This window comes from Oryx dammah, unplaced genomic scaffold, assembly GCF_014754425.2.
Source record: "Oryx dammah isolate SB20612 unplaced genomic scaffold, SCBI_Odam_1.1 HiC_scaffold_11232, whole genome shotgun sequence".
NCBI classification, from domain to species: Eukaryota; Metazoa; Chordata; class Mammalia; order Artiodactyla; family Bovidae; genus Oryx; species Oryx dammah.
Window position 1 is genome coordinate 1,806,000 of NW_024080625.1, and position 13,252 is coordinate 1,819,251.

The window sequence follows — 13,252 nt, forward strand, 5'->3', positions numbered from 1 at the left end:
ATAGAGTCACAAAGAGTCGGACGCAACTGAAGCAACTCAGCAGCAGCAACCTCGCTAAGGTCAGGGAACAACAGAGCTGAGGCTCCTCTAGATCTTATAGAGCTGACCTCTCTTTGCCATGTGGCCTACAGCCTCTAGGGAAAAACCTTCCTGTGCCTCTCCCTGGGAGAACGAGGGCCCCACAAACCTATCTCCATGCAGGCCACTTCTGCATTTGAGCTGTTATAATTAAATGTTTGAGCAATTATAATTAAACACTTGTTCAAAATGTTTCACTTGGGACCTCTCAGTTGGGAGCTCTCAAATCTACTTTGAGTTTGCTGTTTCGCTTCCTTCCTTCCAAGAATTCTATCCTACCACTCTCAGTCCCTTCTGACATGCATCTGTGATGTTATATGGCTTTGCAGTGGGATGTGTCCCTGGGTACACTGTGCCTGTCTCTAGAATGAGGGTCTCTCTGCTCGGGATCAGAAGCTGTAAGGGCTCTGCTGCTCTTGGACCCATGTTAAATCCTAGACTTCTTTTTTTTAAACCTCCTTCCCTCTCCAGAAAGCTCTGCTTCTTCATAAATTCATAACTCTGTGGACCTCATCTGGATTTTTAGCAGGCTCTTGCTTCCCCTAATTTGACAATCCAATTCCACAGGCCATCCTTCCAAGGTTTTAGGACCAACACTCAGAGTTTATGTTGAGGAACTCAGTACTGATATGAGATTCTTTCCAGGAGAGGAGAGAGAAGCAACAGAAACCAGGTCTGTGTTCCTAATCTGGCTACTATTCCTAAACTCAAGCCTCTTGCCTCCTTCCTCTGTTTTCCTGTTCGTAACAGATATCACAATTATAATTAAACATTAGTTTAAAATATACTTAAAGTCTAGCTTTACTAATATGCTAGTTAGAAGAGTTACAAGAGCAAAGACGACGGTGACTCCTCCACTGATGAAGACGTAGCGTCTCCCATCCTGTCTGGCACACAGCAGATGCCTGACAGGTCACTTTTCACTGGACTGGTGTTGCATTTGCCGCGTCATGCACTGATTTCTGCATTTTACTTGAATGAAGGGTTCAGTTTCTCGAAATCTATCTTTTCCACGAAGCCTTCCCTGGTTAGTCCAACCAAGGCCTACCATTTCAATACGTAAGTGGATTCTATCCTAAGAATAAGGATAGAGTGGGCTGAGTGGGATAAGTGGGCTAAGACACACTTGATTATTGTTATTTATATTATGTTATTTATTAAGAATTTTAATAACATATGACATCTTTCCTCATTAAATTACAGTTCCCAAAGGAAATCAGCTTCTCCACAACACACAAGACAGGGCTCTATACAAAGTGGGTGTTTAAAAACCCGAGGGAGGAGCGGTGCAGAGGGAAGGGGAGGCCAGCTGAGATCCCCTTCGTTCTCTCTTCATCTTTCCATATACCTGACAATTCTGATTCCCAGGTCTCCTGGACTCAAGCCAGAGGGCTTTGCTTTCTTCAGCCTGCCGCCCCACCCCCCACCCCACCCTCCACACCCTTTGGTTTGTACTGATTAACTGCTGCCGTTCCTGTTTGTTTAAGGGTTAAAAGAATGGAAGAGCAGGAGAGGTCAGAGAAAACAGCAGAATGACGCAGACGTGCGCCTAGTAGAAGGAAACATGCTGTAAGAGTGAGGCACCTGACCCTGGTCCACGCAGGAGCCCTGACACCAGAGTTGGCTCCTGAAGACTTGCTAGAGCCCATCAGATACCAGTTCCAAATCCCCTCCTTTTCCCAACATTTCCAATGTACTTGGAGTGAATCCACCTACTGCCTTCTCAACAATTTTATCTCTTTTTAGTCTCCTTTCCAATCCTGCTTGAGAAAACACCAGTTTTCTGAGTACCAAAGGACCCAAATTGTCCCAGATCTTCAGAAAAACTTGGAAAGAAGCTTTATGAAGACCTAAGTAAGTTCAAGGGGGAATGGATACATGGATATGTACGGCTGAGTCCCTCTGTTCCCCACCCAAAACTATCACAACATTGTGAATTGGCTGTAACCCAATATAAAATAAAAAGTTTTTTTTTTTTTTTTTAGTAGAGCAAGTGAAATCCAAAAGCACTTGTGGACTTAGACCTAACAGAGATTTTGGGGGAAGCCCCAGGTCCCTGTGTAAATGTACAGCAGAAGGATCTTAAGGAGGATAGTTCTGTTCTACAGGCTAAGGCTAAGGGAGTCAGGAAATTTAAGGGGGCCTCCCAACTGTGGTTTTTGTGGGTTTTGGAGGGCCTCCCAGCCAGGCCCTCTCCCCACGCTGGACCCTCTTCCTTACCTTGGGCATCGCCACCAGAGGTTAACACGGCGATGGCTTTGCCGATTCCCAGGGTTTTGGCTTCATGGTGCTCTTCATGGGTCATGATCCACTCTAGAATTCAAAAGAATGGCCAGTTAGGATACGATGGGATCAAGACTCCTACAAGCTTGGAAGATGGCTCTGTTAGACTGGCCAGAGCCACCTCAGTCAGGCTGTCCCACTATATTGAGTCTGAGGTTTGCAGCCCGGGATCTTTGGACTTCTTTCAGAAAAGAACCACACCCTCACAGAATGACACGCTGAAATGTCACAGAAATCAAGCCTAAGACCGCAAAAGTCCTGGCTAATCCCTCCCACCCCAACTGGAGCCTATTTGGAGAAGAAGCTAAGGTCAAGGAGAAGGGTGGGTGACCAAACAGAAATGAGAAAGGAAAAAAGTTAAGGTAGCCTCACAGAGTCCTCCCTTTTAATGAAGGGAAGGGCTATTGCAGAGGACAGGAATCAAATGAGGCTTAGGGCACTGCGAACCAACAAAGCAGAAGCAGAAAAACAAGAGTACATTGGGTTTTGGTTAAGATTTGAGTTGGGTATTATGGAAATGGGCTAAGTTGGAACAGGAGTTCCAGGTTATACAGGCACATTGGAGCTTGGGTAAAATAATGGTTCAGGCTTAGGAATGGTGAGGGACTTTCCCTGGCTTTTCCCATCCCTCTCAGGGTCTCTGCCTCCTATGCATCTCTTGATCCTTTATCTTCAGGCCTGCCCCTCACACTAAACACTACCAAATGGGAAGAGTAACACAAAATCACTGCCACATAGACATGAATATGTACACATAACATGTGAACACCTTCATATTTTTGTCTTTAGGACTTCTCTCTCCCAAAGGAGAATACAAGACATACTTTTACATCCATAAAAATGCCAACTGAATCATCACTCTCCCAGTTATCCAGGCTAACCGCTGTTATTTTTAAAATTTATCTCCTCTTTACTCTCAAGAATCACAACAGTTACCAAACCCTATTATTCTCCTTGTTATTATCTTCCTTTATCCTTCTTTTCTGTCCTCATGGCCTCTTTCCATCTGAATTGTTTTCTTCAATAGCTGGTCTCCCTCTGCTTGTGCTTCCCTTTTCCACTCTATTTCAGACACCAAATAAGCCTCCAAGGGAAGGTCATAGGCCTCTGAGGCCTCAGTGGAGAGAGGATTCATTCACATGATCAGGAGCTGATGACCTTTAAGTGCAGCTCATGTTTCAGATGTGAACCCTGGGGCAATCAGGGTAGCTGCTGATAAAGACACAGGTCACATCCACATATAAATCCATACACATGCCAAGAAAATACATGCAATGAGACACTCATGAAGAAAACATACACAAACATACATAGTGTTGTTAACAAACACAGGTTCACAGATATGCTGCATATAATCAGTACTGACAGATAAACCCAAACTTCTTGGGTTGCATTCAAAGCTTCCATGACCTAACTCTTGCCTGGAGCTCCAAACTTGGCTCCTGCAAATTTTCTACTCCATTAACATCTAAACATCACTTTGTTCCTCCCCACTTCTGTGCCTGTGCACACTGCATCACTTGTGTGGAAGGCTATCCTGGCTCTTTCCACAGATCAATATCCTACTCCATTATTTAAGGCCTGTACTAGTCACATCCCTGTTAAACCTATTAAGCCTTCACTGATTACCATAGGTCAAGGAGTACTTCTTTCTGAACCTCCTCAAATCACATAGTGTTTCTGAAACCAGATCACTCACTTAGCACTGAATTATTGCTTTATGTGATATTTTAGTTGCTTCTTACGGGTTGAAAAGGTTGGGCTAAATAAGGAGTCAGCAAACTACAGCCCAGGAGCCAAGTTGAACCCTTCCAATGTCTTTGTAAGGCAGCAAACTAAGAAAAGTTTTTACATTTTGAGTGGTCGAAAAAAGCAGTTTCATGACATATGAAAACTGTATGAAATTCAGATTTCAGTGCTCATACCTCTCACATTCTTTTGATAATTATCTATGGCTGCTTTTGCGCTACAAGAGCAGAGTAGGTTATTGCGACAGAGACCCTACAACATTTACTATCTGGCCTTCAAAAGAAAAAGTTTGCAGATACTAAAGATTGCTAACGTCATTTTCCCTAACTAGGCTGAAAACTCCTTGGGGGCTGGCGGATCGTTTTCATTTTTTTAAGCTTCGCACAGCCTACCGAAGCCTATGCACATAACAACAGACGTTCAGTAAAGCATCAGTGGACTGACAACAGGAGAGGCACACAAATACAGAACAAAATTTAAATATGCTTGGATACTTCTAACACATACAGATACAAACAGGATTTAAGAAAGCAGATAGCAACAAACAGTGAGAGGAATACAAACAAGAATAGAGACACTCTCCTATTTAATGAGTGTTCATGTGCAAATTTCTGCAGTTCTCAAGAAAAGAAAGCCTAAGTGGTTGCTGCAAATAGGAAGGCAAAATTTTGGAAAGAAAAGAACAAAACGTTTGAGTACTGTGCCAATCCCTTTTTCCCTGAGTTTTCCTCTGCTTATTCACTCTGGGAGCTCATCCCTGATAGAAATCCATACAGGGATCTTCCACCCACAGAGGCTTCAGTGACGGAGAGAATGCATCATAAACGGGGCGGGGGGGAGATTGGGAGTGCTGACCTGCAAAAACAAAACCAGCTCAAATTTTTCTGCTGCATCTCCAAAATTGTTCTAGAGGCACAGACACAGATATGCAAGCAGAGTCAACAGTGACACACATGTAGAAACAGACATGTTAAGACCTATATATAAAATCACAGGTGCGCAGAGAAGCCCGAGGGAGGTAGAAAAACAGGCAAGGCAGCATCCTAGGTGCACTGACTTGAACTGGATGAGTGCCAGGGTAGGAGTCAGGCTGCCGAGAGCCACTAGGTCGGAGCACCACCCACCCATCCCTGATTCCCAGGCAAAGACACAGGGTGTGCACGCGAGGGAGACGAGTCGAGGGGCTAGGATTCGTCACCCATCCCCCCTCAGCTCCTCCTTCTGATGCCGCACCACCTCTTCTTTCCCTGTCTGCTCCCTTCTGTTCTCCCAGCGCCAACTCCCAGCACGTTCATTCCCACCTCGCTCGCTTTCGGCTATCCTCCTCGCTCTTTACCCAAGGGCCCCTCTTGCCTTAGAGTCTTAGCTGTCCTCCGCCCGGGCTTCTTTGCAGATTGTCCTTGGGGAAAGGGGGAGGGGAGCTTGGCGAAGACTGGGAGGAGCCAGGTGGAGGCGCCGGGGAGGGGAAAGAGGAGCGGCTTTTCAACCTCCACTAAGCAGATGCCTGCCGCGAGGCTCCTCCCGCTTCTGCTCGCCTTTCTCCTCCCCTTCCCCCTCCCCCTAAGAACACAGCACAAACGCTACAGGGGCTTAGTTTCTCCACTCCTCAGAGGGTTCCCGCATCCAGCTCGGGAGGCATCAGCTCCGGTACACAGTAGGAACCAGATTTTATTTCGTTGCTCCCCTTGTTTTCCTCAGAGACAGTTTTCCTAGCCGGGGCTTTTCTGCATTCAAACATCCCCCGCAACTAAATATAAGCCTCCCTTTCGGGCCCTGTCGACTGTCTCCCACCTCTGTCACTTTGTTGTTAGTCGCCCAGTCGTGTCCGACTCTTTGCGACCCCATGGACTGTAACCTCTGTCCATGAACTTCTCCAGGCACAAATACTGGAGTGGGTTGCCATTTCCTCCAGGGAATCTTCCCGACCCAGGGACTGAACCCGCGTCTCCTGCATTGCAGTCAGATTCATTACCGTCTGAGCCGCCAGGGAAGCCTTCTGTCACTTTAAGCAAACATTTATTGGAAGTCTGTGTGCCAGGTTTTGTATTAGGTTCTGAGAGATGAAAAGATAAGTGAAACAGAATCCCTGCCCTTGAGGAACATTGATCACTGGTATTGACATTTTCTATGTAGTTGTTCAGTCGCTCAGTCGGGTTTGACTCTCTGCAACGCCATGGACCGCAGCGCGCGTCCTTCACTATCTCCCGGAGTTTCCTCAAACTCATGAGGGATGTCAAAAACCCCTTTTGCATTTACATACCTTTCTCCGAGAAAATACAGGGAAGCTAGCGAGGAATGAGAGTTGTTTTCGTTGTTTACTCGCTAAAATAAGAGGCAAGAACCCTGCCTTGACAGCCTCATTCTCAAGCCTGCAGTAGAAGGGGATGCAGGATTCTGAGAGTGAGGCAATCGTATCTGTTGGGCTACAAAGCAAGAAGAATCCATCCTGGGAACATGGATCAAGCACTACTCGAGCAAGAGGTGCATCCTTTTACCCAGCTCCTCTTTACTCTTTCCACTGCTCCACCCATGCCTTGTTTCAACCCCTCTCCACAGCCATCTCACCTTCTTGCTGTTTTTACCGCCCCTCCTCTTGCTTACTTTTGTTTCTGCACCTGCACATACTGCAAACAATAACAATGCAGGTGACTAGGAGATAAAAACATATGACTACACAAAATTAACTTTTTGCAAATGCTGCCATCAAAAAAGTGAAAAGACAACCCACAGAATGGGAGAAAATATTTGCAAATCAAATATCTGATAAAGGACCAGGTATTGAGAATATATAACTCTTGCAACCCAACCATAAAAAGATAATAAACCAATTTAAAAATGGGCAAAAGATCTTAACAGATACCTCACGTGACAAAGATGACAGATGGATGGCAAATAAGCATATGAAATGATGCTCAAAATCATGTCATTAGGCACTGCAAATTAAAACAGAGAGACCACTACCATTAGAATGAAAACTTGACAGTACCAGATACTGACAAGAATGTGAAGCAACAAGAACTCTTTGTTGATACAAATGTAAAATGGTATAGTCACTTTTAAAGATTCTTTGGCAGTTTCTTACAAAGCTAAATATAGCATTACCATATGATCCAGCAATCATATTCTGAGATATTTATCTAAGTGAGTTGAAAATGATACCTATACAAAACTCCGCATATAAATGTTTAATAGCAATTTTGTTCAAAATTGCCAGGAACTGGAAGCAACCAAAATGTCCCTCCAAAGGTGAATGGATAAACAAACTGTGGTACATCCATTGGATATTGCAATAAAACAAAATGACCTACAAAGCCAAGAAAAAGAACATGCAGGAATCTTAAAACATACTGCTTAGCGAAAGAAACTAGTCTGAAAATACTACATACTGTGTGATTCCAACTATATGACATTCTGGAAAAGGTGAAACTATTAAGACAGCAAAAAGATCAGTGGTTGCCAAGGGTTCAGAGTAGAGATGGAGCAATTGATAGGCAGAACACAAGGGATTTTTATGGCAGTGAAACTATTCTGTATGAAGCTATAATGGAGGATACATGACATTATGCATTTGTCAAAAGTTACAGAATCATAAAACACAAAGTGTAAAACCTAATGTCAAGTATGGACTTTAGTCAATAATAATGTATCAATACTGGTTCATCTATTTTAACAAATGTACCACATCAATGCAGGATGTTAATAATAGTGGAAACTGAGCAGAAAACAGCCGGGATATATGGAAACTGCAATCTGCTCAATTTTCTGTAAGTCTAAAACTTCTCTAACAAAGTCTATTAATTTCAAAAAATATATTCTGTTCAATGAAATATTAAATAAAGTTGTGATAGTAACAAAGAAAAATGGGCAAGCATTTGAAAAGACATATATCTAAAGAAAATATACAAATAACCAATAAGTGCATGAAAAGACCCTTTCTTTTTTTGGAAGGTTATTATTAATTCCATTTATTTAATACAGACCTATTCAAATCATCTATTTCTCCTTGTGTGAATGTTGGCAGATTGTATCTTTCAAGGGATTGGTCCATTTGACCTAGGTTACCAAATTTGTGGGCACAGAGTTGTCCGTAGTATTCCTTTATCATCCTTTATCAAAATTTTCACGGGATCTGTAGCAATGTCCCCTCTTTCATTTTGGGCATTAGTAATTTGTGTTCTCTCTTTTCTTAGTTAACCTATCCAGAGATTTATTAACTTTATTCACCTTTTTTAAAAACTAGCTTTTAGTTATATTTTCTCTATTGATTTGTCTTCAATTTTACTGATTTCTATTTTTTTTTTTTTTGTCTGAGCACTTTGGATTTAATTTGTTCTTCTAGTTTCCTAAGATGGAAACTTAGGAAACTATAAAAGATTTAGATCACCTGCTTTTCTGATATATCCACTCAATGTTATAAATTTCCTTTTAAGCACTGCTTTCTCTGCATCTGACAAATTTTAATAAATTGTGCTTTTAACTTTATTTAGTTTAAAATATATTTATCTTGGGATTTCTTCTTTGACTAAAGTGTTACTTAGATTTGTGTTGTTTAACCTCTAAGTATTGGGGCATTTTCCAGTTATCTTTCTGTTACTGATTTCTAGTTTAATTCCACTGTGATCTGAGAGCAGCAATTATGTAATTTATCTTCTTTGAAATTAGTTAAGATGTTTTTTATAGCCCAGAATGTGGTCTGTCATGATGAATATGTTATCATGTATGTATGAATGAATGCATGGGTGAATCAAGTCACCTTGAGAAAAATGTATATTCAGCTATTGTTGGACGAATTGCTGAAATCAGTATTATTCAGTTCACTGATGGCGTTGAGATCACTGATGTCTGTATTTTCTGTATGCTTTATCTGTCCACTTCTGCAAGAAAGATGTTGAAGTCTCCAATCGTGATAGTTAATTCATCTATTTCTCCTTTTAGTTCTATCAGTCTTTGCTTCACATAGTTTGATGTTGTGTTGTAAGGCACATACACATTAAGAATTGTATCTTCTTGGAGAATTGACCCCTTTATCATTAGGTAATGCCCATCTTCATCCCTGTTAATTTTTCTTTGAACTCTGCCATGTCTAAAATTAATACAACCACCCCTGCTTTCTTTTGATTAGTGCTAGCATGGGATATTCTTCTCATCCATTTACTTTTTATCTATAAATAGCTTTATATTTAAAGTGGGTTTTTTGTGGACAACACATAGTTGGGTCACATTTTCAGTTCGACTTTTGACAACATGTCTTTCAATGGTACATTTAGACCACTGACATTCAAAATGAGTACTGGCTTAATATATACCATAGTCATTACAATTTTCTATTTGTTGTCCTTGTTTTATGTTTCTATTTTGTCTTCCACTCTTTTTCTGCCTTTTGTGGTTTTAACTGAGTATTTTATGTGACTCTATTTTTCCCTCCTTTCTTAGCATAGCTGTAATACCTTTTTACTTTTTTTTAGTGGTTGCCCTAGAGTTTGCAGCATACATTTGCAACTAATTCTAGTCCACTTTCAAATAACACTATGTCATTTCACAGGTCATAACAACAAAATAAGCCTAATTCCTTCCTCCCATCCCTTGTATCATTTCTGTCATTTATTTCACTTATATATAAACATAAATAAGCATATATATGATAAACACATGGGTGCATGCATGCTAAGTCACTTCAGTTGTGTCCAACACTTTGCAACCCCATGGACTGTAGCCTGCCAGGCTCCTCTATCCATGGGATTCCCCAGGCAAGAGTTACTGGAGTGGGTTGCCATGCCCTTCTCCAGGGGATCTTCCCAACCCAGGGACTGAACCCCTGTCCCTTATGTCTCCTGCACTGGCAGACAGGTTCTTTACCACTAGCGCCACCTGGGAAGCCCATGATAAACACGTAAGCGTACATAAGTGAATACACTGTGGCTATTATTTTGAACAAATTCCTGTTAGATCCATTAAGAAAAATGAAAGGTTTTGTTCTATCTTCACTTATTCCTTCTTTGATGCTCTTCTTTCTTTAAACAGATCTGAGTTTCTGACCTATATTATTTTTCTTCTCTCTGAAGAACTGCTTTTAACATTTCTGGCAAGGCAGGTCTACTGGCAAAAAAAATTCCCTCCATTTGGTTTTACTGTTGCTGTTCTTCAGTCAGTCATGTCTGTCATGATTGTGATGTCAGTCATGTCTGACTCTGCAACCTCATGGCTGCAGCACACCAGGCTTCTCTGTCCTTCACCAGCTCCCAGAGCTTGCTCAAACTCATGTCCATTGAGTTGGTGATGCTATCCAACCATCTCATCCCCTTAAAATCTTTATTTCTCCTTTACTTTTTAAAAATTAATTTATTTTAATTGGAGGCTAATTACAGTATTGCAGTGGTTTCTGCCATACATTGACATGAATCAGCCACGGGTGTACATGTGTTCCCCATCCTGAACCCCCCTCCCACCTCCCTCCCTATCCCATCCCTCAGGGTCATCCCAGTGCACCAGCCCTGAGCACCCTGTCTCATGCATCAAACCTGGACTGGCGATCTATTTCACATATGGTAATATACGTGTTTCAATGCTATTCTCTCAAATCATCCCACCCTTGCCTTCTCCCAGAGTCCAAAAGTCTGTTATTCACATATGTGTCTCTTTTGTTGTCTCACATATATGTCCTTCACTTTTGAAGGATAATTTCACAGGGTACAGAATTATAGATTGGTGGTAGAGGGGCGGGTGGTTCTCTCTTAACACTTAAAATATTTACTCCACTAGGTGGCACTAGTGGTAAAGAACTCGCCTGCCAATGCAGGAGACATAAAGACACAGATTCAATCCCTGGGTTAGGAAGATTCCCTGAAGGAGGGCATGGCAACCACTACAGTATTCTTGCCTGGAGAATCCATGGACAGAGGAGCCTGGCGGGCTACAGGTGTTGCAAGGAGTTGGACATGACTGAAGTGACTGAGCACGCATGCCACTCTCTTATTTGTATGGTCTCTGTGGAGAAGTCAGATATAATTCTTATCTTTGTTCTTCTATAAGTAAGGTGTTTTCTCCCATCAGGAATTTTATCTTCAGTTTTCCGTAACTGAAAATGATATGCCTCGGTGTAGGGGTGTTTCTGTTTGGCCTTTAGCTTGTCTGGTGTTCTATGAGCTTCCCAGATATGTGATTTGATGTCTGACATTAGTTTGGGGAAATCCTGTCTTTAATGTTTCAAATAATTCTTCTCTTCCTTCCTTTTCTTTTGGTATTCCCATTATGTATATGTTACATCTTGTAGTTGTACCACAGTCCTTCAATATTCTGTTGGGTTTTTTCCAGTCTTCCTTTCTTTGTTTTTCAATTTTTGAGGATTATATTGATATATCCTCTGGCCCAGAGATCTTCCTTTAGCCATGCCCAGTCTACTAAGAAGTCCATCAGAGGCATTTTCCATTTCTGTTACAGGGGTTTTCATTTCTAGCATTTCTTTTTGTCTCTTTCTTAAGATTTCCATCTCTCTGCTTATATTGCTTGTCTGTTCCTACTTGCCATCTACTGATATTTTAAGGCACATTAATCATAGGTGTTTAAAATTCCTGGTCTGATAATTCTAACATCCCTGCCATGTTTGGTGCTGATGTTTGCTCTGTCTCTTCACACTGTTTTTTTCCTCTTTATATGCCTTATAATTTTTTTCTTGGTAGCCAGACATGACATACTGGGTAAAAGAAAGTGCTGTAAATAGGCCTTAATAATATAGTGGTGAGGTGTTGGGGAGGGAAAGCATTCTATAGTCCTATGATTAGATTTCAGCCTTTTACTATGCCTATGCCTCTGGACTACGAATTTCACAAGTGTTTCTCGGATTTTTTTTTTCTCCCTGCCCCCCTTAGATGGAATAGGACAGCTAGAGTGGGCTGGAGTTCAGTATTACCCTTCCTCGGATCAGTTAGACTCTAACTTACTCTAGTAAGTTAGGCTTTGGTTAACTAGTTTCTCCTGAAGGCAGGCCTTGTTAAGAAGAACAAAGTGTTCTTGTAACAGGGAAGAACAAATCTGACTCCATATTAGATGTTTCTTTTACTTTTAACTTTTGTATTCTATTGCTTTTCCTACAAGTTACTCACAAAAGGGATGTTGTCTATAGGCTTAAATTATACATAATGGCCCATCTCTGAAAACTCTGCCTCCCATGTAATAAATGTTACACCAATATACCTTTGTTTAGCTCACATGAAACCTCTGGACCAGGCTCACCGTGAATGGTTACAGCAAGGAAGAAATTAATATATATAGGAAACGGGAATTTACCCCCCTTTTACTATAAAAAGAAGCCAGAATTCTAACTAAGGGAAGATGTTTTCTTGGGGACACTAATTCACCATCTTCTCAGTCTTCCGGCTTTCCAAATAAAGTTGTTACTCCTTGCCACATCAACTTGCCTCTCAAATTATTGGCTTGTCTTGAGGTGAGAAATACAAGCTAAAACTCGGTAACACTCTGGTTTAGTTCATAATGGTTCCTCTTCTCTTCCCCCTGCTGGAAGCCCAACCAGATTTTTCTCTGATACTTACTGTGCGAATCTGGTCAAACTCCTGGGAGTAAATCTCACAATATTGTGAGCGCCCCCCTTTGACTGGATCCTCCTATAGTTTTTAACTCCCAGAGTTGTCTGCACTGAGTCTCCAGCAATTTGTCAATTACAGTTCAGGTTTTCCTACCCCTACAGTGTTTCCCAAAGTTTCCACTCCTGGGTCTCTGCTCCAGTAAGCTGTGATGAACTGTATTCACTTGCTTGTCTCTCCAATTTTAGAGTTAGCTGTTTGCCCCATGTCCTCCCCACTCTTATGGATTCAAGAAGAGTTAATGGCTTTTCAGTCTTTTTTTACTATTACTTTTTGTTAGCATGGAGTGTGACTTTCAAGCTCCTTGAACTGGAGCTGGGGAACTGGAATGGGGAACTGGTAGATAGAAATCTAAATTATACATTTTAAATGGATAAATTTTATGCTATGTGATTTATATCTTGATAAATCTGCATTTAAAATCTGAAAAAGGAGAAGCTGGAAGAGCTGTCCATACATTCTGGGCTTTTTAATTCCAAAAGGGAATATAAAGGCTGAAATTTAAGTCAATCTACCCCTTCCCCTTTCTACCCACTACTAACTTC

At 41.5% G+C, this 13,252-nt stretch overlaps 1 protein-coding gene across 6 annotated transcripts in view; it reads right to left on the reverse strand.

The window, feature by feature from the left end:
* The window catches only part of LOC120861312 (ATP-dependent 6-phosphofructokinase, muscle type), a 44,174-nt gene that overhangs the window by 18,797 nt on the left and 12,125 nt on the right, over positions 1-13,252 (reverse strand). For 2 of the 6 annotated variants that reach the window (XM_040236943.1, XM_040236942.1), the window contains exon 3: positions 2,299-2,391. In XM_040236943.1, coding sequence (XP_040092877.1) covers positions 2,299-2,391 — 93 coding nt within the window. Of the gene's footprint in view, positions 1-2,298; positions 2,392-2,482; positions 2,550-3,185; positions 3,401-5,411; positions 5,655-13,252 lie in introns of those variants that run through there. The other 4 variants (XM_040236944.1, XM_040236945.1, XM_040236947.1 and 1 more) reach the window with 4 other exon arrangements.